At 38.0% G+C, this 24,566-nt stretch overlaps 1 protein-coding gene across 4 annotated transcripts in view; it reads right to left on the bottom strand.

Annotated features, from left to right (window-relative positions):
- Positions 1–292: 292 nt before the first annotated feature.
- The window catches only part of ptprc (protein tyrosine phosphatase receptor type C), a 38,463-nt gene continuing 14,189 nt past the window's right edge, over positions 293–24,566 (bottom strand). For 2 of the 4 annotated variants that reach the window (XM_079891263.1, XM_079891262.1), the window contains 26 exons: positions 12,364–12,612; positions 11,843–12,037; positions 11,201–11,308; positions 10,939–11,067; positions 9,674–9,820; positions 9,371–9,520; positions 8,805–9,016; positions 8,616–8,676; positions 7,238–7,340; positions 7,084–7,115; positions 6,888–6,988; positions 6,711–6,801; positions 6,545–6,612; positions 6,425–6,461; positions 6,084–6,181; positions 5,639–5,764; positions 5,400–5,557; positions 5,172–5,307; positions 3,326–3,472; positions 3,127–3,217; positions 2,844–2,971; positions 2,436–2,570; positions 2,125–2,247; positions 1,857–2,020; positions 1,638–1,773; positions 293–1,204 (listed from right to left, as the gene is read on the bottom strand). In XM_079891263.1, the coding sequence (XP_079747389.1) occupies positions 866–1,204; positions 1,638–1,773; positions 1,857–2,020; positions 2,125–2,247; positions 2,436–2,570; positions 2,844–2,971; positions 3,127–3,217; positions 3,326–3,472; positions 5,172–5,307; positions 5,400–5,557; positions 5,639–5,764; positions 6,084–6,181; positions 6,425–6,461; positions 6,545–6,612; positions 6,711–6,801; positions 6,888–6,988; positions 7,084–7,115; positions 7,238–7,340; positions 8,616–8,676; positions 8,805–9,016; positions 9,371–9,520; positions 9,674–9,820; positions 10,939–11,067; positions 11,201–11,308; positions 11,843–12,037; positions 12,364–12,612 (3,464 nt within the window). In that variant the 3' untranslated portion in view covers positions 293–865. Of the gene's footprint in view, positions 1,205–1,637; positions 1,774–1,856; positions 2,021–2,124; positions 2,248–2,435; positions 2,571–2,843; positions 2,972–3,126; positions 3,218–3,325; positions 3,473–5,171; positions 5,308–5,399; positions 5,558–5,638; positions 5,765–6,083; positions 6,182–6,424; positions 6,462–6,544; positions 6,613–6,710; positions 6,802–6,887; positions 6,989–7,083; positions 7,116–7,237; positions 7,341–8,615; positions 8,677–8,804; positions 9,017–9,370; positions 9,521–9,673; positions 9,821–10,938; positions 11,068–11,200; positions 11,309–11,842; positions 12,038–12,363; positions 12,613–12,716; positions 12,741–12,824; positions 12,927–13,355; positions 13,446–13,852; positions 13,943–14,204; positions 14,295–24,566 lie in introns of all 4 variants that reach the window. The other 2 variants (XM_079891260.1, XM_079891261.1) reach the window with 2 other exon arrangements.

The raw sequence follows: 24,566 nt of genomic DNA, 5'->3' as shown, positions 1-24,566 counted from the left end.
GGGTCCCATTGACTTCCATAGTAGGAAAAAAATATACTATGGAAGTCAATGGGACCCAAAAACTGTCTGGTTACTGATAATCTTCTAAATATCTTCCTTTCTGTTCAGCAGAAGAAAGAAATTCATACAGGTTTGAAACAACATGAGGGCGAGTATATGATGACAGAATTTTCATTTTAAAAGTGAACTTCTCCTTTAAGGCATGTTTTTACATTAGCCTATGATTTTTCTAGGTGGTGTTGCTAGAGTTATCCCCCCACCTGGCTTATAATGAATTAAAACACAACAGTCGTATTGTTCAAGCTATCCTTTATTGTTTTTGTTAAGTTACATCTGCTTAAAATGAAACGAGTATTGAGCGATTGGGAAAAAAACAGTGAAATGAAAGATAGTTTGATGACAGCCATGTAGTGCAAAGTCATAATTCTTTGCCTTTTTTTTCAACGCTCTCGAACATAATTTAGATGCAATAAGATTGTGCTTTGATATAATTTCCATACTAGAACACTAACATAAAAAAATATCGGTTGTAAGGTCTTATTTTACAATACATTCAAAAACTCAATTTGATAGCCTAAAAATCAATCCATAAAGCAAAACCTTTACACATGTGAATAAACATTATCGATATGCACAGATTTCACACAAACAGCATCATTATACAGAAAGTTGATAATATAAAATAAAAACAACGAAACTTGAGGCAGAAACGTAAGTTGTAATGGATCCGTCTGATCCGACCTGAATTCTCAAATGTACAGTCAAACTCTAATGTAAAACAAGAAATCAAAAGCATAACAACACTAGATAAAAAATTATCTTTCAGAGACACTTGGTGTCAAATGCAGAGCAAACGTTTGAGCCTCTAAACCTCTGCGGTGGCCGCAGGGCCGTTGGTGGTGCCCTCGGTTGTTGTGGGTTTCTCGCTGTCTCCCTCTGCTGGTGAAGCCGCTGCAGTGCTGCTCTCCGAGGCTTGCTGTTCACTGCTCTCCGGGGCTTTGCTCTCCTCAGCTTTGCTGTCCGGGGCTTTGCTCTCCCCCTCCGCCGCCTTCTGCTCAGCACCATCTTTGCTGTTGGGCTCGGTGAGGAGCGCCGTCGTTTCGTTGACGATCTGCGCGGTGTCCTTTGCAGTTGGTGTCTTTACGGTGCCGTTCTGCACCGGGAAAGCGCCCTCTATAGCCGTGTAGAGGAACTGATACTGCTCCTGTGGTAAAGAGGTGACAAATACTTGAGCATTTTGAACGAGCAGCAAAAGATACAGTCTGTTCATTGATTATTAAAGAACTTTTGTGAGATATACGTTTGTAAAATACACTTCATTTTGGGTTGAAACCTCTTTAAAGCACTCTTTTAACATTTAGCAACGGTTACAGTTTGAATTAGCCCAGGCTAAAATATGAACGTGATGCATAGAACAAGATTACACATGGTAATGAAAGACACTATTATAACAATTTTCAGTGTGAAAACTAAACTTTTATAGAAATTTCTGAAACAGATCTGTATTTTAAGGAAGTCCATTCCGGTTGCAGAGGAAAAATAAAAAGGTAATTGTGAGATCAATATTAAAATTGAACAAAATTGGACTTGGTGCAAGTCATTCTTCTATTGTTTTTATTTACGAAGCAAGAACTTACGAATGTTTCCACCATTCCCTGCCTCTCCTTGCGCAAGTTTTTGATCTCTTGGAAGACGTCCACCAACTTTTCTGTCAATGCGTTGTCCATGAGATTCCATAAGGCACAGAAGACTCCAGTGCGCGACGATCCATTGCTGGAAAAAAAAAAACAAAGGAAATTTTAAAATGCATTCATCCATCCATCTGGGAAAGAAAAGTCTCTGGTATTGGGACTTACTTGCAGTGCACCACTATAGGGATATTCCGGTTCTTTTTGCTGTTGTCATAATTGCCGTTCTCTCTGATGTTCTTCATCATCTCTATTAAATCCTGAGCGTTCTCTGGAAGTTCACTTCTCCATTTTAGGAACTGGTACTGATCCACCTTCAAGATCTCGTTCTTCTGTTATAGGATCCAAGATGGATCAGTTACTTCATACGTATCAGAAAACATGTCTGCAGTTAATGACGACAGATATTCATGCCGAGGACGAGGACTTTGGTTACCTTTGAGGACTGTATTTCCAGGTGCCGTCTGACGTAGGTTGGGAAGCTTTCTGTCTTTTTCACCTCGATTTCCATATCTCCGAACACTTTCTTTTCATCTCCCCAGTACTGACTGCAAAAATCCTGGAAAAAATACAGATATGGCCTGAAAAACTGGGCAGATATCCATCCATCCATCCATCCATCCATCCATCCATCCATCCATCCATCCATCCATCCATCCATCCATCCATCCATCCATCCATCCATCCATCCATCCATCCATCCATCCATCTGTGTGTTTGTCTGTCTGGTATTGTGGGAGGTCGTACCTTGCCGTCCTCTTGGCAGTCGGTGAGCATGACCAGTGTTTTAGTCTGTTGCTGATACAGCATGAGCAGGAACTCTTCTGTTGTGTTTGGTAAAGGCCCCTGTGCAGCGATCAGACTCTTATGACACCAGTAGCCCTGTTGGAAAGCAATAACAAGCATATTTGGTTGAGTTTAACAAATTATTATCACTTACTTCGATATCAACTATTAGGCTGGTATTTCCTTTTCACATAATCGTATATAACTAAGTCACAAATTTAAAAGAATGAAAAAAAAAAGAAAAGAAGAAAGATATTTTTAACATTATTTTCATTACAGTTAAGCACATTTTATCTTCCATTCTAAATACTATAATTACAAATAACGATATATTAGATAATATAAAGTCAAGGGAATCAAGTTTTGTACACTAATGAATGAAGCGTTGATGTATTCATTAGATTCTTCCTCCTCATCTGATGAATACTCTTCATCCTCAGGGTCACTGGTCTGGTTGCCATCAATGTCCAGTCTAAACAGGACTCGATTAAAGTCATCTGCAACAGAAATGTTTGCTGGTTACTCAGATCGTTGTTCATTTATAATGAATAAATAATGTGGTGTATCTGCACTGTAAATGTGATGTATAATGCTGTAACATGAAGATGAAACTAGGATCTGCACATCAATAAAGTTGGTGTTGATCACTCACATGGGATAACAGACGAGTAGCGGTTTTTCTTCTTGTTGTCCTCGCTGCTTCCTGTGTTGAATGTTCTCCAGTTTTTAAATTTGGGGAGTCCCTTTATGAAAACAACAAGAACATGTGCTGCATTAATAATCTAATAATCTAATACACATACAGAACACTTCAGTGTCCATAACCAGGAGACAATCATAGGAGGACAAACCTGGAACTCCATTTCAATCAAAGTGGGTTCACTTCCATCTTTCTTTCTGAGGGTGCTGAGCTCTGAGTGGAATTCAGACAATGAGAGCTCTGTGTCTCCAAACTGGTTGTGCTCTATCAGAGCGGTGTGGATCAGTATGTACTGGGCCTGAAACAATCAACAACACACACACTTAAATAAGAATTAACCAAATGTAAAGCAAAAGGTGCTACAAAATATTTTTTTTGTCAGATTTTGTCACCAAAACAATCCAATTTTGCCAGACTTAACTAATATGTATGGTTTAATACATATTTTTTTGAAGTGTGAAATAAATCATGTTTAAAAATAAAATTATAAAACATTTGGCCAGACTTAGATTTCTTTATAGATAAAAAAAATTAAATAAGCAAACATGTATGTTTTTACGGTGTAATGAATATTTTTTGTAAAGCGAAAATTTTAAATGCTTATGGGTTAGTTCACCCAAAAATGTGGGTTATAGTTATAGAAGATCTTTTTGATGAAATCTGAGAGCTTTCTGTCCCCTCATTGACAGCCTACGCATCTACCGTTTTGATGCTTCAAAAAGTTCATAAAGAGATTGTAAAACTAATTCATATGAATTGAGTGGTTTAGTCCAAATTTTCTGAAGAGACTCGATCACTTTACATGATTAACAGATTGAATTTAGGCTTTTAAAAATTCAGCAGAAACATTCATCAGAATTTAGGCTTTTTAACATTCATCAACTCACAGTTATAGTAAACGGAAGCTCAAGCATCTTCGCTTGATGTGTGAGAACCAATGAGGTTCATTCTCGTGTTACGCAGCACGTTTGAGCTTCAGCAAGAACCAATGAGGTTCATTCTCGTGTTACGCAGCACGTTTGAGCTTCAGCAAGAACCAATGAGGTTCATTCTCGTGTTACGCAGCACGTTTGAGCTTCAGCAAGAACCAATGAGGTTCATTCTCGTGTTACGCAGCACGTTTGAGCTTCAGCAAGAACCAATGAGGTTCATTCTCGTGTTACGCAGAATGTTTAAACTTCTGCAAGAACCAATGAGGTTCATTCTCGTGTTACGCAGCACGTTTGAGCTTCTGCAAGAACCAATGAGGTTCATTCTCGTGTTACGCAGCGCGTTTGAGCTTCTGCAAGAACCAATGAGATTCATTCTCGTGTTATGCAGCACGTTTGAGCTTCAGCAAGAAACAATCAGGTTAATTCTCGTGTTACGCAGCATGTTTAAACTTCTGCAAGAACCAATCAGGTTAATTCTCGTGTTACGCAGCACGTTTGAGCTTCTGCAAGAACCAATCAGGTTAATTCTCGTGTTACGCAGCATGTTTAAACTTCTGCAAGAACCATTGAGGTTCATTCTCGCATTACGCAGCACGTTTGAGCTTCTGCAAGAACCAATGAGGTTCATTCTCGTGTTACGCAGCACGTTTGAGCTTCTGCAAGAACCAATGAGGTTCATTCTCGTGTTATGCAGCACGTTTGAGCTTCAGCAAGAACCAATCGTCAAAGTGGTAGTTGCGCAGACTGTCAATAAAGGGACAGAAATGTCTCAGATTTCATTAAAAAAAATCTTCATTTGTGTTTTAAAGATGAACGAAAGTCTTACAGGTTTGGAACAACATGAGGATGAGTAAATTATGATTTTGTTTTTTATTTTTAGTTGAACTAACCCAAATTAATGAATTTAAAATATAAAACTTAGATACTGTATAAATCAAAATGTCATTTTTGCATGTTCTCTAAATATTTAGCCCAAGTTAGGTTTATCATTTAGTTTTAAAGTTAATATGACCAAATTGAGCTTTTTGTTTTTAATATCACTTTCCCCCCTGTAGTCTCACTCACCTCCACTTGAACCATGAGGCAACGCTGGCGACGTAGTTTCGCTACATATCCATAGATGTCCACTCTTCCCTCCGCCTCGAGACTTTCAATCATTGCGTCAATGCCAATATATGTTCCTGTGCGGCCAACACCTGCACTATAGATGATACACCAACATTCGTCAACTCCAACTGACCCTTTAGACAAATACCTTTTTAATAGGCAGTAATGTCTACGGTCCCGTCTTACCTGCAGTGGACCACGATAGGCCCGCTGAAGAAGTTCTTGAAGGAGTTGACTCTTCTCCTGAGCTTCAGAAGCAGGCTGGGGTCTCCGGGCACTCCGTGGTCAGGCCAGCTGATGAACTGGATATGAGTGACCTCTCTTTCTGGGGCTTTCTCGCGCTTCTGTACACACACACACACACTTTGTTAAGTTAAAACCGTCTGAATAAAGCATGTAAGAATGACCAGCCCGTACACACTTACATTGGCCAGGACCAGATTGCGAATGATATAATCAGGGCAGTGTTCCTCAGATCGGATTTTCACGACAAAATCTTCGAAAATCTCAGTCTCTCTGTCCAGAGATGGCCAGTACTGAGCGCATTTGATCTAAGAGGACAAACAAGCAGCAGTTAGTGGAAATAATTCACTTTCAGGGTCTCTATGATGAAGATTGATGATAAAAAACAATGTCAATCAGAAATAAACTGAGGCTGAAACAAAAGCTGAAATAAAATATAAATATTAGATTATTAGAAATGTTGTCTTGGTAACTGAATGAATGAATAAATAAATCAATAAATAAATATTCACTTTAAGTACTAAAATTAAAGCTAAAACTAAAGTAAAATATGTAAAGTAAAAAAAAAAAAATTAATAAATACTGTAATAGTAATTAAAAAACACTAGACCAAACACAAGCACTTACCTTGTTTCCTTCCTCACAACGGGTGACCATGACAATAATGGATGACTTTTGCTCCCAAACCATTCGCCAGAAATCATCAATAGTCTCATCCTTGGGTCCTGGAAAATACGTCCAACAAAAATGAAATGTAGCTATTATTTAAACTTCATATGGCAGTTAATTGTTACATTTAATAATCTAAATTATGGGCTTCAACAATTTCGCTGCATTTTATGTTTGCCAAGCAAAAGTGATATTGAATGTTGGGTCAAAGTGAGCGTTCATTGGCCGCTTTGAATGGGCTTCAGCAAATCACAATCTAGAATCACTATTTACTATTTTTTTAATAAGAGGATTTATACCTTGGGCTGCAATGTATTTCTTTGGCTCTCGATATCCCTGTATGGGAAGAAGAAAGAATTTTATAAATTATAAACTCAGAAATTGTGATTCTTGAAATGTGTGTGTTTATATGACATCACCTCGATAAAGCTGGCATTGATGTAGTCACGTTCACCTCCAGTTAAGAGAGGAACGCGATTATAGTCATCTGCAAACCCATGCATAAAACAACAAATACTCAGACTGAAAACTACTCAAGGAATTGTGGGTAATAGATGTTTTTATGAATATTTGAGTGATATTTACATGGCAGAATGTCAACATAGCGGTTCTTGGAGTGGTTTTCCTGTTTCTTTGCCTCTTTGATGGTGTAATTGGAGAAAATTCGGGGAATGCTCTGAGGAGAAGCAGAATCTGAATGCATTTCTCATTATATTTAAACAGAAGTAGCAGATACTATAGATTTATCATATAAAGAATCACCTGAAACTCATCCATAAACAGACGACTCTCATCTGCGATCTTGGTCTTGTACGCCTCGATTAAATTGTCTCTGTAGATGGGCTCAACTGGACGCAGGGGTTCTATGAGAGGAGACGGAAAACCAAAAAGTTATTCTCAAATCAATTCACTTTCAAAATACACTGAATTGACTTTGATAGGAGATTAAATAACATACGTGTAAGAAGAATCTCTTCATCTTCAGGTTTCCTGTGGTGAGAAATCCCATCAGAAACTCAGATGAACATTTAAAACTGCTTAATTTTGTGGTGTGCAGAAAACATTGTGATATCAGAGCTCAGAGAGCAGCTGGGAGAAACTGTGACACTCACTGCTTTCGTTTGAGAAGGTAAATTTTGAACAGCACAAAGAGTAGTGCAATCGACGTCAGAACAATTAGGAACGTCAGGAATCCAATGACAGCCTTGTCGTCGTCTGAGGGAGGAACATATTTTGAGAATGAACGGTTTACAGTGTTTTGTACATTTAAAGGTGAAATCTGCTATTTATTTCCTCATTAAAAAGGTTTTACAGATAGAAATGAATGTTTAGAATCATGTACATAGACTCACATAAGATGAGAGCCAGTCATATCAGTGGCCTTATAAAGGCGTGTTATTTTACAAAAACACTTTTGAGATCAAATACTTACTTTAGGCAACCCCCATGATTTTGAACACTTGCGCAATACATAAATATAAAACTTGAGGAAACCAGTTGCCTTGAATTTAACAAGTAAATCAGCTCATCATTTTTGAGTTGACAGAGGTTTCTAGAGTTTATTTAGAAAACTTGAGTATTGGTAACTCAACTTTACAAGTTAGTTCAGTCAACTTAAAGATTTAAATACCTTTAAAAACTCAAACAAAAGTGTTTTCTTAACAAGCTAGTTCACATTACTGAAAAACACATTACTGAAAAAATATGTGGAAACTGATTGCCTTAAATTTCTCACGCATGTTGTAAGTTGTTAAAACAAAGACATAATAAAAAATAGTGTTGGGACAACAATGGACTGTGCATTTATTTGTACTTATTAAATAGCAAATACTGATCATATTGTGTATAGCTGAAATTTTATTGAATTAGCAAAAAAAAAATCAACTTAAACACTAGTTTTTATCTGGCTGCTATAACTCAGTTTTATAAGACGTTATGGCAGAAAATGCCAAGAGAAATACTGGGGATAAACTGTTGGGTATTAATTGATCATCATCATCAAGTATCCTACTTCACAGTTCTCATCCCAAGGTTTATAACTGATCAAAAGTGTGTTAAGTCAATAAATGCATTTAAATGTTGCTTTTAAAATCCTGAAATGCATGCTGGGAACTATGGATGAGTTCTTCACTATTGTGGCTCCCCGGCATGCATTGCAGCATGACGCAGGTCACCATCGTTGAGATTATGGTTTAAACAGTTTCTGTATTGTCTGAGTTTTGTGGGGTTCCTATAGTGCTGAAAAGTAGAGCCTTGATTTATTTAAAAGGCAGTACCTGTACTGCAGGTTTTAATTAATTACATTTCAGATATATTTGAACTGTATTTGCAATTTAATAAAAAAAAAAATTATCAACTCAAAAATAAGCTAATTTACTTAATTCAACAGTTTCCTCAAGTTTTCTAAGTAAAATCAACTAATTAGGCCTACATTTTACAGTATACAATATATTAGTCAGTGTAACAAAAAAAAAAAAAGGTTGTTCTTACATTTAGTAGTAGCTTTAGTAGTTTGTGAACGCGAATCACCTTGTTTATTTTCGGCTGTAACCTAAAGTCAATAAATGCATACTGTGAAACACAAATGAAAACATTGCAATCCTACCCAGCTTACAAATTCCAATTCCATACGTATATCTTTGGCATGAATGACAGATGCTGAAAGCGGGATTTAAATACCTCAATCTCATATGTTGTAAGGTAAGAAAGATCAGGAAATGTAAACGAGCATTCATCATTATTTTTAGGGCCGTAGGCAGTTTTTCCATTGTATTTGATTTCGGCTATGTATTTTCCCTTCTCTCCATTCCAGTTTTTCACTTTCTCACATCGTATGACAATAGAATTGTGAGAAATGAGACTCGGTTTAATTTCTGATTTGAAATCAGGTTCTATTAAAAAGAGTGAAACAAAACACATTTTATACACACAATGGCTTATAGTTTACATACAATTAGGATTTAATTGTAACATTTAAAAATGCAATTCAGTAATAAATTGTTAATTGATTGTAAAGTAAATATTCAATTATTAACAGTACGCATTATAGATTTTCTAAACACAGTCCAAAGCTGATAAGGACAAATTGTCTTCATATTCAGGAAATAACCACAAAATGAAGAATTACAGAAAGAAGGAATGTCTATTGTAGAATGGGACAGAAAATGTGCATTTTCAGCACATTACTGATAAAGTCATAACAAACACAACAATCTATATTATTTGTGCAAACAGATATCACTTACGGGCAGACTTTGTCTTTTGGTTATCGAGGTCTATGTTGTATTTTTCCCCCATGTACTCTGCAGTAATTTGGCATTTATAGATGTTATATGGTTTTAAATTACTTATAGTGCAATCTATGCCATGTGTGTTGCTTGATATACAGTCTGTCCCTGAAAAGACAAAATATACCTGTATAAAACATTAAACATCTACTACCTGTACTAATATCAAAAATACCTTGGAGTATTTATACAGAAAATGTACAGATTATATGTTTCAATGATTCTATATAAGTAAAACAACATGAAGGTGTGAGCCCTTACAAGAATCCTTTTCAACACTATCCATGTTTTCACATCTGGCAGAATAATTCGTCAAATTAACCCCTAAGCATTTATCTCCCAGGAATGAATTCCAGGATATCTTTAAGGTGTCGCTGAATATATCTTTAAAATTTCCCTTTTGCCAATCTGTAAGAGAGAAAAATAAAACTCACAAACAATGCAAAAAGCTTTACAATTTATAGGCTTTGAAAACCATAGGAATGGCCCAAAGTGATGTACATAAATAGCATAGAACTCTAAAATGATTACAAACATAAAATAACAACAAACCAGAGCAATCAAGTCATCTATCATACAGCAAATAACTCACATTTATCAGACCTGATCAAACACCAAGTCTCCGCAAGAGTCTTTGAGATTGGTAGGGGATTAACCTGTCTTTTATATACTTTGAAGACTGATCATGCAGTGCTTTGTAGACAAACATTAACACCTTGTATTGCATTCTGTATTTTACAGGGAGCCATTGAAAAGAGATCAACGCAGGTGTTATATGATCCCATTTCCTGGTATCAGTTAAAAGTCTTGCTGTGGCATTTTGGACATATACTGAAGACAAGCAACCAAGGCTTCACTTATGCCTAAGTATAAACCATTACAATAATCCAACTGTGTGGAAAAAAGCAGTTTAGCTTTTTTTTTTTTTTTTTTTTTTTTTAAATGTAAATTAGATGCTATCACAACTCAAAATGAAAATCGGAGCCAAAAACTACTCTTATATTCTTCACATCACATTGCATATTAATAGACAGTAGTCCATAACTTTCAACCAGTACTTTCTCAAGCTTTCTATTCCCAAACATATTAAACTCCTCATTTAGTTGTCGGAAGTGACTTGCAAACCACCGATTTACCTAGTCAAATACTTGATGTACATCAAACTCTTAAGGAAAGTACAATTGCAAATCATCAGCATACAAATGATAATTAATTTTATATCTCCTAAAAATTTACCCCAGGGGAAATGAGATGAAAAGTCAGAATTGCGAGATAAAATTCTGTGGTGAAAACAAGCTTCCATAGGTGAAGATTTTTTTTGTGTGTTTAATATTTTATTATATAATCTAATAATAGACATTTGTGTAGTTTTAAGTGAGCCGATTTATCGTACATATAAAGAGTAATGTAGCCTAATAAACCCTCTTTTGCTAGTTATGACATTATTGGTAAATATTCCCCGGTGTGCCAGAGAGAAAGAAGGGAAGAACTTTGAACCAGTCCTGTCTGTTAAATTAGCAACTCACCGCATGGTATGTTCAATGTGAGAGTATTGCTCTTGATGGGTTTCTCATAATGGTATTCTCCACTGCAGGAATACTCTTTCTTAGGTAATAAAGACACTGACTTGTTTAAAACATGTTTTTGAATCTTATCTGACAAAGAAATAAGAGAAAAGTCATCCATCATTTGTCAGCCTGCTTAATCATCAAGGTAAATGTGAAGACACAATATAAAATATATTTAATTATGCATTTCTACTGCCATGAAAACATTTGCATTACTCACTGTCACGGGTGCAACTGATTTGAAAAAGAGTAGCATTACATTGTTCTGCTTTATTAGTCCATTCAAACTGAGATGGAATAGCTTCATGGAAGGTTATGTTAGGTTTGACTGAAACAGAAACATTCATATGATTAAAATGCAAGTCAAACTTCTCACATTGCATCATACATGCACAACTCCAACAAACGGCAGGATGTTATAATCGACTCCATAACAGTAAAGAAAAACTACAATTTAGGTAACAAACAGAATTGTTTCAAATTAAGGTAACAAACAGGATGCAGAATTTAAAATCAAATACAATTAAAATGGCATGAAATTCAAGTATAACTGCATTAAATTTTTACAATTTTATTACTATTATGATACATACATTAAAAATCAGTTTTTTAAATGGCACCTATAGAAATTTGTAATATATAATTATTTTTAATACATTAATTTTACAAATAATGTCATGAAAATTCCAATTCAAATGTGTTGTTTCCAATTCAAATTCACACCAATGAACTGAAAAAGAGCCAATTCAACAACATTAATGTGAGTGGGTTTGTGCTTAATGATTATTAAATATATGGAGCATGCTTTTCATAATGACAACTTTTTTAAATAATACATCTGTTCAGTTTATTAAATACCAACCTGGGGGCATAAGGACCCTCATTGTGTAGGTACATGTGTCCAATTCAATATCCTCTGATATGACTTTGCAAGAGTTGTTCACAGTTATTTCAACACATTTAGTCAGATTCCATTTATCTCTGAATTCTCCTTTAAAACACACTTCCGTATCGGTCACACTTGTCACAACATACACGGGATTAGTTGTTCCTTTTTCTGTGAAAAAAAATCAATAAAAAAATCAATACAAGTGGACAGTTCATATATACATTGTGTTATTGTTTCAATCTGTCAAAAGAAATAATACAAAGTCCCCAAAAAGTATTTGGATACTTAAATACAAAGACACATTAAAAAATGATTGGCTTTATGTTACTAATTATCAAACCAGTATTTAAAAATAAAAAAAAAAAACTATGATCAAACCAGAAATGTTTAAGTGTGACTTAAGTGTCCAAATATTTTTTTGAGGTCAGTGTACAGTATGTCCCATCTGAGCTTGCTGTTTGAGTATGTCTTAACTGCCAGTGTAAAACACTTACCACTGGAAGTAAAAGTCTGGGTTCCGTTGGGTTTGCAGTCATTTACACTGACAGTGTACTTAGTGCATGGTTTTAACCATTCAAACGGTATTTCAACAGCAGTAACGTTAGATGCTTTTCCGATCTCCCACCTACTGTTCTTATCCATGACTGCATGTACTGTGACTGTGTACGTTTGGTTAGGGGAGCCAAAGATATTCACCACGTGACATTTTTCTCCAGCTCCTCTAATCGTAAGGTTGTATTCACCTGTGTGAAAGTGTGTAGGAACATTCACAAATTGATAACTATATGTCCTGAACAACACAATCACAGCTGACTTCATACAACAGGTGCCATAAACAAACACTCACATTTATTTGGGTCTGCTGTGGTACCTGAGAAAAGCACATATTTACAGGTTAATCATGGAATTTGATCACAATAAGCAGTAATGATTTGCACAGATAGCGTGGTGTTACCCATGGTGGTACCGCTGGTGAGTGGGAGTGAGGTTGAGTTGGATTGAGTGGAGGTGAGAGGTGTGGTGGTGTTTGGAGGTGAGGAGGTCACGTTCCCTGAATCTTGTTGAGGTGGTAAGTGACAATAAAAGAGTTAAAACTCGCTGACCAGGATATTGAAGTGCTGCAAACTCATTTAGCTCACTCTATTGCTTCACACAAATAAATGCATTAATATACAGCATAGCTAAATTATAGTGAATCAGCACTGATTCTGAATTGTTACCTTGTTAACTGTTTTTGTGATATGATTTGTGTATTACTTTATGTACTTCTCAAACACATGGATATTACACTGTATGTGGATGTGAGGTGTTGCATGGGGGTGAGAGTACTTTGTCTTATTCAGGTTTACACATTCATCTAAATGATAATAGTTACATTAAGTTTATCTTATAAGCGCAAAAATAGGCAAATTTATTTATATGACTTAGGCTAAAGAAAAACTGACAAATTAGTAAATGAATAAAAACATGATAAATACACTGTTACCTGCAGTGGGTTCGGTTGTGTGTTGTTGCGTGGTGTTGAGTGCGGGTGAGGTTGTTGCACAGGACTGGTTTTTACAATCTGTAATGTTCGCTAAATTATAATAGTTATTTGATCAAAAAAAACGTTTATCTTATAAATACTTTTACAGAGTCATATATGAGATGTAAGAAGGTTGCACATCACATGGCGACCCAACATACTCTGCATAAGCTCAACAATATGCTAACTGATTTACATGATATAGACTGAAGAAAAACAGATTCAATAAAATGTTTATCTTATAAATACTCCAGTATGGAATATATGGACGTTGGACATTAGTGGCGACCCAATCTAGTGCCAGATTCATTTATATACTTTAAAAAAAAAAAAATTATTACTACAAAATGCACAAACTCAACTCAACAATATGGCATTATATTTAAGCATAATAACCTGAAGAAAAACTGATAAATTGGTGAAAAAAGAAAAAAATGTAATGTTAAATATAGTGTTACCTGCAGTGGCATTGGTGTTTTGTTGTTGCGTAGGGATGAGTGAGGGTGAGATTGATGTGTTTGTCTGTTTTTTATCTTCAGTAGTATTCCCTAAATGATAATGGTTATTAGATCAAATGTTTAGCATTTAAATACTTTTACAGTCTAGTATGGAATATAAGGAAGTTGGACATCATGCGGCGACCCAACATAGGTTTTTTTATTTTTAAAGGTCCTTAAATCAAAATGTAAAATGTACGAACTTGGCAATATATTTAAGCAAAATAAGCTGGAGAAAAACTGATTCACTTTGTGAATAATAAAAACAAAATAAAAAAAAAAACATGAAATGTAATGTTAAATACAGTGTTACCTGCAGTGGAACTGGTGTTTTGTTGTTGCGAGGAGGTGAGTGAGGGTGAGATTGATGTGTTTGCCTGGTTTTTATTTTCAGTATTATCCCCTAAATGATAATGGTTATTAGATCAAATGTTTATCATATAAATACTTTTACACAGTCCTGTATGAGATGCAATAATGTTGCACATCATGTGGTGACTCAACATAGTATACCAGATTTCTATTGTAAAAATATGTCCTAAAAATTTAAATGTAATAATATTATCACAATGCAAAAAAAGAATGATTGAAAAAATAAAAAAAATCAATTCATTACTGATGCATTCATATGTTTAGGTTCTCTAAATTATGTTTTAAAAACTTGGCAAAAGTCTAGTTTGTTCTATCACTTTGAATGTGTTCATTCACTAAATCCAAAATGCCTCATTCAACCAATAAATTCAAGGCGTCCACAGATTTTTTTCCGACAAATTTTCAGTTAATAACAGAATACAGATATGAATAAAAACCTGAAATATGATGTTAAACGCATGTTACCTGTGTTTTGTTGTTTCGTGAGGTTGAGTGAAAGTGAGATTGATGTGAGAGTCATGTTCAGTGTAGCACCGAAGGGTTGATGATTATGATATTTTGATCAAATGAAATCTTATATATACACTTTACAGATATGAATAAAAACTTGTTTTGTTGTTGTGAGGTGGTGAGTGAGGGTAAGGTTAATGTGAGAGTCGGTTTCGGTGTAGAACTGGTCCCTTCATGATTATGATATTTTGATCAAATTAAATCTTATAAATACTTTACAGATATGAATAAAACATGAAATACAACATTAAACGCACTGTTACCTGTGTTTTGTTGTTGTGAGGTGGTGAGTGAGGGTAAGGTTAATGTGAGAGTCGGTTTCGGTGTAGAACTGGTCCCTTCATGATTATGATATTTTGATCAAATTAAATCTTATAAATACTTTACAGATATGAATAAAACATGAAATACAACATTAAACGCACTGTTACCTGTGTTTTGTTGTTGTGAGGTGGTGAGTGAGGGTAAGGTTGATGTGAGAGTCGGTTTCGGTGTAGAACTGGTCCCTTCATGATTATGATATTTTGATCAAATTAAAGGTTTATCTTATAAACACTTTTATTTATTTTTTTACAGATATGAATAAAAACATGAAATACAACATTAAACGCACTGTTACCTGTGTTTTGTTGTTGTGAGGTGGTGAGTGAGGGTAAGGTTGATGTGAGAGTCGGTTTCGGTGTAGAACTGGTCCCTTCATGATTATGATATTTTGATCAAATTAAAGGTTTATCTTATAAACACTTTTTTTTTTTTTTTTTTTTTTTTTTTTTTTTACAGATATATGAATAAAAACATGAAAAACAACATTAAACGCACTGTTACCTGTGTTTTGTTGTTGTGAGGTGGTGAGTGAGGGTAAGGTTAATGTGAGAGTCGGTTTTGGTGTAGAACTGGTCCCTTCATGATTATGATATTTTGATCAAATTAAAGGTTTATCTTATAAACACTTTTTTTCATATTTCTTTTTTACAGATATATGAATTAAAAACATGAAATACAACATTAAACGCACTGTTACCTGTGTTTTGTTGTTGTGAGGTGGTGAGTGAGGGTAAGGTTGATGTGAGAGTCGGTTTCGGTGTAGAACTGGTCCCTTCATGATTATGATATTTTGATCAAATTAAAGGTTTATCTTATAAACACTTTTTTTTTTTACAGATATGAATTAAAAACATGAAATACAACATTAAACACACTGTTACCTGTGTTTTGTTGTTGCGAGGTGGTGAGTGAGGTTGAGGTTAATGTGAGAGTCGGTTTCGGTGTAGAACTGGTCCCTTCATGATTATGATATTTTGATCAAATTAAAGGTTTATCTTATAAACACTTTTTTTCATATTTCTTTTTTACAGATATGAATAAAACATGAAATACAACATTAAACGCACTGTTACCTGTGTTTTGTTGTTGTGAGGTGGTGAGTGAGGGTAAGGTTAATGTGAGAGTCGGTTTCGGTGTAGAACTGGTCCCTTCATGATTATGATATTTTGATCAAATTAAAGGTTTATCTTATAAACACTTTTTTTCATATTTCTTTTTTACAGATATGAATAAAACATGAAATACAACATTAAACGCACTGTTACCTGTGTTTTGTTGTTGTGAGGTGGTGAGTGAGGGTAAGGTTGATGTGAGAGTCGGTTTCGGTGTAGAACTGGTCCCTTCATGATTATGATATTTTGATCAAATTAAATCTTATAAATACTTTACAGATATGAATAAAACATGAAATACAACATTAAACGCACTGTTACCTGTGTTTTGTTGTTGTGAGGTGGTGAGTGAGGGTAAGGTTGATGTGAGAGTCGGTTTCGGTGTAGAACTGGTCCCTTCATGATTATGATATTTTGATCAAATTAAAGGTTTATCTTATAAACACTTTTTTTCATATTTCTTTTTTACAGATATGAATAAAACATGAAATACAACATTAAACGCACTGTTACCTGTGTTTTGTTGTTGTGAGGTGGTGAGTGAGGGTAAGGTTAATGTGAGAGTCGGTTTCGGTGTAGAACTGGTCCCTTCATGATTATGATATTTTGATCAAATTAAATCTTATAAATACTTTACAGATATGAATAAAACATGAAATACAACATTAAACGCACTGTTACCTGTGTTTTGTTGTTGTGAGGTGGTGAGTGAGGGTAAGGTTGATGTGAGAGTCGGTTTCGGTGTAGAACTGGTCCCTTCATGATTATGATATTTTGATCAAATTAAAGGTTTATCTTATAAACACTTTTTTTTTTTACAGATATGAATAAAACATGAAATACAACATTAAACGCACTGTTACCTGTGTTTTGTTGTTGTGAGGTGGTGAGTGAGGGTAAGGTTAATGTGAGAGTCGGTTTCGGTGTAGAACTGGTCCCTTCATGATTATGATATTTTGATCAAATTAAATCTTATAAATACTTTACAGATATGAATAAAAACATGAAAAACAACATTAAACGCACTGTTACCTGTGTTTTGTTGTTGTGAGGTGGTGAGTGAGGGTAAGGTTAATGTGAGAGTCAGTTTCGGTGTAGAACTGGTCCCTTCATGATTATGATATTTTGATCAAATTAAAGGTTTATCTTATAAACACTTTTTTTAATATTTTTTTTTTACAGATATATGAATAAAAACATGAAATACAACATTAAACGCACTGTTACCTGTGTTTTGTTGTTGTGAGGTGGTGAGTGAGGGTAAGGTTGATGTGAGAGTCGGTTTCGGTGTAGAACTGGTCCCTTCATGATTATGATATTTTGATCAAATTAAAGGTTTATCTTATAAACACTTTTTTTTTTTACAGATATGAATTAAAAACATGAAATACAACATTAAACGCACTGTTACCTGTGTTTTGTTGTTGTGAGGTGGTGAGTGAGGGTAAGGTTGATGTGAGAGTCGGTTTCGGTGTAGAACTGGTCCCTTCATGATTATGATATTTTGATCAAATTAAAGGTTTATCTTATAAACACTTTTTTTTTTTACAGATATGAATAAAACATGAAATACAACATTAAACGCACTGTTACCTGTGTTTTGTTGTTGTGAGGTGGTGAGTGAGGGTAAGGTTAATGTGAGAGTCGGTTTCGGTGTAGAACTGGTCCCTTCATGATTATGATATTTTGATCAAATTAAATCTTATAAATACTTTACAGATATGAATAAAACATGAAATACAACATTAAACGCACTGTTACCTGTGTTTTGTTGTTGTGAGGTGGTGAGTGAGGGTAAGGTTAATGTGAGAGTCAGTTTCGGTGTAGAACTGGTCCCTTCATGATTATGATATTTTGATCAAATTAAAGGTTTATCTTATAAACACTTTTTTTAATATTTTTTTTTTACAGATATATGAATAAAAACATGAAATACAACATTAAACGCACTGTTACCTGTGTTTTGTTGTTGTGAGGTGGTGAGTGAGGGTAAGGTTAATGTGAGAGTCGGTTTCGGTGTAGAACTGGTCCCTTTCATGATTATGATATTTTGATCAAATTAAATCTTATAAATACTTTACAGATATGAATAAAACATGAAATACAACATTAAACGCACTGTTACCTGTGTTTTGTTGTTGTGAGGTGGTGAGTGAGGGTAAGGTTAATGTGAGAGTCGGTTTCGGTGTAGAACTGGTCCCTTCATGATTATGATATTTTGATCAAATTAAAGGTTTATCTTATAAACACTTTTTTTAATATTTTTTTTTTACAGATATATGAATAAAAACATGAAATACAACATTAAACGCACTGTTACCTGTGTTTTGTTGTTGTGAGGTGGTGAGTGAGGGTAAGGTTAATGTGAGAGTCGGTTTCGGTGTAGAACTGGTCCCTTCATGATTATGATATTTTGATCAAATTAAAGGTTTATCTTATAAACACTTTTTTTAATATTTTTTTTTTTACAGATATATGAATAAAAACATGAAATACAACATTAAACGCACTGTTACCTGTGTTTTGTTGTTGTGAGGTGGTGAGTGAGGGTAAGGTTGATGTGAGAGTCGGTTTCGGTGTAGAACTGGTCCCTTTCATGATTATGATATTTTGATCAAATTAAATCTTATAAATACTTTACAGATATGAATAAAAACATGAAAAACAACATTAAACGCACTGTTACCTGTGTTTTGTTGTTGTGAGGTGGTGAGTGAGGGTAAGGTTAATGTGAGAGTCGGTTTCGGTGTAGAACTGGTCCCTTCATGATTATGATATTTTGATCAAATTAAAGGTTTATCTTATAAACACTTTTTTTCATATTTCTTTTTTACAGATATATGAATTAAAAACATGAAATACAACATTAAACGCACTGTTACCTGTGTTTTGTTGTTGTGAGGTGGTGAGTGAGGGTAAGGTTGATGTGAGAGTCGGTTTCGGTGTAGAACTGGTCCCTTCATGATTATGATATTTTGATCAAATTAAAGGTTTATCTTATAAACACTTTTTTTTTTTTTTTTTACAGATATATGAATAAAAACATGAAATACAACATTAAACGCACTGTTACCTGTGTTTTGTTGTTGTGAGGTGGTGAGTGAGGTTGAGGTTAATGTGAGAGTCGGTTTCGGTGTAGAACTGGTCCCTTCATGATTATGATATTTTGATCAAATTAAAGGTTTATCTTATAAACACTTTTTTTTTTTTTACAGATATGAATTAAAAACATGAAATACAACATTAAACGCACTGTTACCTGTGTTTTGTTGTTGTGAGGTGGTGAGTGAGGGTAAGGTTGATGTGAGAGTCGGTTTCGGTGTAGAACTGGTCCCTTCATGATTATGATATTTTGATCAAATTAAAGGTTTATCTTATAAACACTTTTTTTCATATTTCTTTTTTACAGATATGAATAAAACATGAAATACAACATTAAACGCACTGTTACCTGTGTTTTGTTGTTGTGAGGTGGTGAGTGAGGGTAAGGTTAATGTGAGAGTCGGTTTCGGTGTAGAACTGGTCCCTTCATGATTATGATATTTTGATCAAATTAAATCTTATAAATACTTTACAGATATGAATAAAACATGAAATACAACATTAAACGCACTGTTACCTGTGTTTTGTTGTTGTGAGGTGGTGAGTGAGGGTAAGGTTGATGTGAGAGTCGGTTTCGGTGTAGAACTGGTCCCTTCATGATTATGATATTTTGATCAAATTAAAGGTTTATCTTATAAACACTTTTTTTTATATTTTTTTTTTTTTACAGATATATGAATAAAAACATGAAATACAACATTAAACGCACTGTTACCTGTGTTTTGTTGTTGTGAGGTGGTGAGTGAGGGTAAGGTTAATGTGAGAGTCGGTTTCGGTGTAGAACTGGTCCCTTTCATGATTATGATATTTTGATCAAATTAAATCTTATAAATACTTTACAGATATGAATAAAAACATGAAAAACAACATTAAACGCACTGTTACCTGTGTTTTGTTGTTGTGAGGTGGTGAGTGAGGGTAAGGTTAATGTGAGAGTCGGTTTCGGTGTAGAACTGGTCCCTTCATGATTATGATATTTTGATCAAATTAAAGGTTTATCTTATAAACACTTTTTTTCATATTTTCTTTTTTACAGATATATGAATTAAAAACGTCTCAGTTACGTATGTAACCCTCGTTCCCTGAGAAGGGAACAGAGACGTTACGTCGGATGACGACGAATGGGGTTTCGCTTAGAAATCCTATCATCTTCGAGTATATAAAACGAGCCAATGGCAAAGAAATGCCATGGGTCTGCGGAATTTGCATAGCGTAACTCCGCCCCACCCTGGGGGTATATAAGGAAGTGCGCTGGCAACATGCAGATATGTCTTCGCTGAGGAGCCGAGACTGAACTCAGGCGTTTCCAGCGGTACAGCGGAAGTGGCAGGGAGACGTAACGTCTCCGTTCCCTACTCAGGGAACGAGGGTTACATACGTAACCGAGACGTTCCCTTTCGTTGTCACTCCGAGTTACGTCGGATGACGACGAATGGGGTTCCCAGTGTAATCACGCCACCTCTCGACTGCCTTCCAGTGCCCTGCGTAAGTCTGAGCTCCCTGTCGTGAGACTAGCACGGACGAAGGAGTCCTACTTAACACAGGAATACCAAGGTACACTGGGAAGCATATCCAGTGGAAATATGCAATCATGCCCAGAGGAATTGGCCAGGGAGGTGCTGTCGCGAGGAGTACTAGTTCTGAGAACCAGGTGCGGTTGGGCCAATACGGGGCAACCAATATTACCTGCTCCTCGTCCTCCCTGATCTTGCGCAAAGTCTGCGCAAGAAGGCTCACTGGGGTAAACGCATACTTGCGGAGGCCCCGTGGCCAGCTGTGCGCCAGTGCATCCGTGCCGAGCGTGCCCTCGGTCAGGGAATAAAACAGGCCGCAGTGGGACGAGTCGTGGGAGGCAAACAGGTCTACCTGTGCGTCCCCGAACTGATCCCAAATCAGCTGAACCGTCTGGGGATGGAGTCGCCAATCTCCAGCGAGAGGCCGAAGCCGAGACAGCTCGTCGGCCGCCTGGTTCAGGTCTCCCGGGATATAAATGGCTCGAAGCGACCTCAGATGCTTCTGACTCCATATAAGGAGGTGGCGGGCGAGTTGTGACATACGGCGGGAGCGCAGACCACCTTGACGGTTGATGTACGCTACAGTCGCGGTATTGTCCGATCGGACTAGTACGTGTTGACCCCTGAGCAACGCATGGAAGCGGTGCAGGGCAAGACGTACAGCCAACAACTCGAGGCAATTGACATGCCAAAGGCGCTGGGGTCCTGTCCAGGAGCCCGTGGCAGCATGTCCATTGCACATGGCGCCCCAGCCTGTGGTGGAGGCATCTGTTGATACAACAACATGCCTGGAAACTCGTTCCAAGGGCACTCCGGCCCGAATAAACCTGAGGTTTGACCACGGGGTGAAGGTCTGACGGCAGGTCGGAGTTACTGGGACTCGGAGCGTGCCGTGATGCCATGCCCACCTCGGGACTCGATCGCGAAGCCAAAGCTGAAGTGGTCTCATATGAAGCAACCCGAGCGGCGTGACTGCGGCTGCGGATGCCATATGCCCCAGGAGCCTCTGAAATAGTTTCAGTTGAACCACACTCTTGACACTCACACGGGGCAGAGTTTGCTCTTCTCCCAGTTGACCCGAAGGCCCAGACGAGCTAGGTGCCGGAGCACTAGGTCCCTGTGTTCGCAAACCTGGTCTCGAGAGTGAGCTAGGATCAGCCAGTCGTTGAGATAGTTCAGGATGCGAACCCCGTGTTCCCGAAGGGGAACAAGGGCTGCCTCGACGACCTTCGTGAAGACGCGAGGAGACAGGGCTAGCCCGAAAGGGAGAACCGCGTACTGGTATGCCTGCCCCTCGAAAGCAAACCGTAGAAACGGTCTGTGTCGAGGAAGAATGGAGACATGGAAGTAGGCGTCCTTCAGGTCGATCGCTGCAAACCAATCCTGCGGCCGTATGCACTCGAAAATGCGTTTGGCCGTGAGCATCTTGAACGGCATCCTGTGAAGGGAGCGGTTCAAGACGCGCAAGTCGAGGATTGGTCGTAACCCACCGGATTTCTTCGGTAAAATGAAGTAGGGGCTGTAGAAGCCGGACTTCATTTCGGCTGGAGGGACAGTCTCGATCGGTCAGACTGAGGTACCTGTGCTGACGGCTGGGTGGAGGCAGCAGCGGGCCGTCGGGGCAGGACGTGTTTGAGAGCCTCAGTCTGCTTCTGGGCGGTCGAGAACTGCTGGGCAAAGTCCTCAACCGCCCCGCCAAAGAGGCCAGCCTGGGATATGGGAGTGTCGAGGAAGCGGGTTCGCTCGGCCTCATGCATATCGGCCAGGTTGAGCCACAGATGTCTCTCCTGGACCACGCAAGTGGACATCACCTGACCCAGGAAGCGTGCGGTCACCTTCGTCGCTCGGAGAGCAAGGTCGGTGGCGGCACGCAGCTCATCAAAGAGCCCTGGGTCAGTCCTCCCCTCATGCATGTCACGCAACATCTGGGCCTGGTAGACCTGGAGTGTCGCCATGGCATGCAGTGAGGAGGCCGCCAGCCCCGCAGCTCTATAGGCCTTTGCCACAAGGGTGGAGGAGAATCTACAGGCTTTGGAGGGGTGCTTTGGGTCACCGCGGGAAGAAGCACTCTGAGGACACAGTTGCATCGCAACAGAGCGTTCAACCTGGGGAACCCCAGTGTACCCTTTGGCGGCCGCCTGATCAAGAGGAGGCAGGGCGGAGGCGGTCGCCGAGCGGTCGAGGCGGTTGCCTTCCAGGACCTCGTTACCTCCTCATGCACATCCGGGAAGAAAGGCATTGGGGTCGCGCGCTGACGAGGATCAGCGGCGGCACCCAAAAACCAATCGTCCAGCCGCGAGCGCACCGGACCAGGTGGCGGGGACCACTCAAGACCAATGGCCGCGGCTGCCCGGGAAAGCATGGCAGTCATCTCGGGATCAGACTCGGGCAATGCTGGCACACCCGAAGGTGGCAGCACAGCCGAATCCTCACTTCCCAAGGACTCTTGCCCACCCTGTGATGCAGCGATCAACATCACATCTTCCTCTGGAGCGCCGAATGAGACCCGCGGCAAGTCAGAGGACTGTACTGCGGGCTCATTCGAACCACTCGCGGGTTGCACGGCGCTAGAGGACGGTGTGGAGCGTGGAATAGTCGGCGCTTTGTTCCACACCGTAACCCTCAGGTCACCCTGGCCGCCAGCCGAAGTACCAGCTCTCGTGGAGCCAGTAGATCGGGGTGCGGATGAGGGGACCATGAAGGTCATTGAGTCTCGACCGCAACCGTGCGATGGGCATGTTCCCGCAATGGGAACATGACTCATCCACAAACGCTGCCTTAGCGTGCTCTACACCCAGACACACAAGACAGCGATTGTGCCCATCAGAGTCAGAAATGAGAAGACCGCAACCAGAAGTGCACGGGCGAGGCATCTTTAAAAAGACGTGCCGCGTGCAAGCTCTTTTAGAAAGGAGATTTCTCCACAAATGCTGAAGCGACCAGGGAGAGAACACACACACACTGGCAAATCACTGCACAGATAAGCAGGGCATGTGCACTCGCTGGAACTCGCTGTCACACCAACACTTGGAGAGAGGCTCGTCTCGAAGAGAATGAAGAGATGAACTCAGGATTGGCTGTGGAGTGAAGTACATCAACTTGGCTCCGAAGCGAAAACATATCTGCATGTTGCCAGCGCACTTCCTTATATACCCCCAGGGTGGGGCGGAGTTACGCTATGCAAATTCCGCAGACCCATGGCATTTCTTTGCCATTGGCTCGTTTTATATACTCGAAGATGATAGGATTTCTAAGCGAAACCCCATTCGTCGTCATCCGACGTAACTCGGAGTGACAACGAAAGGGAACATGAAATACAACATTAAATGCACTGTTACCTGTGTTTTGTTGTTGCGAGGTGGTGAGTGAGGGTAAGGTTAATGTGAGAGTCGGTTTCGGTGTAGAACTGGTCCCTTCATGATTATGATATTTTGATCAAATTAAATCTTATAAATACTTTACAGATATGAATAAAAACATGAAATACAACATTAAATGCACTGTTACCTGTGTTTTGTTGTTGCGAGGTGGTGAGTGAGGGTAAGGTTAATGTGAGAGTCGGTTTCGGTGTAGAACTGGTCCCTTCATGATTATGATATTTTGATCAAATTAAAGGTTTATCTTATAAACACTTTTTTTCATATATTTTTTTTACAGATATATGAATTAAAAATATGAAATACAACATTAAATGCACTGTTACCTGTGTTTTTTTGTTGTGAGGTGGTGAGTGTGGGTAAG

This window comes from Squalius cephalus (assembly GCF_949319135.1).
Source record: "Squalius cephalus genome assembly, chromosome: 13".
NCBI classification, from domain to species: Eukaryota; Metazoa; Chordata; class Actinopteri; order Cypriniformes; family Leuciscidae; genus Squalius; species Squalius cephalus.
Note: the sequence above shows the minus strand (reverse complement) of the source record. Positions and strands in the feature narration are given on the sequence as shown.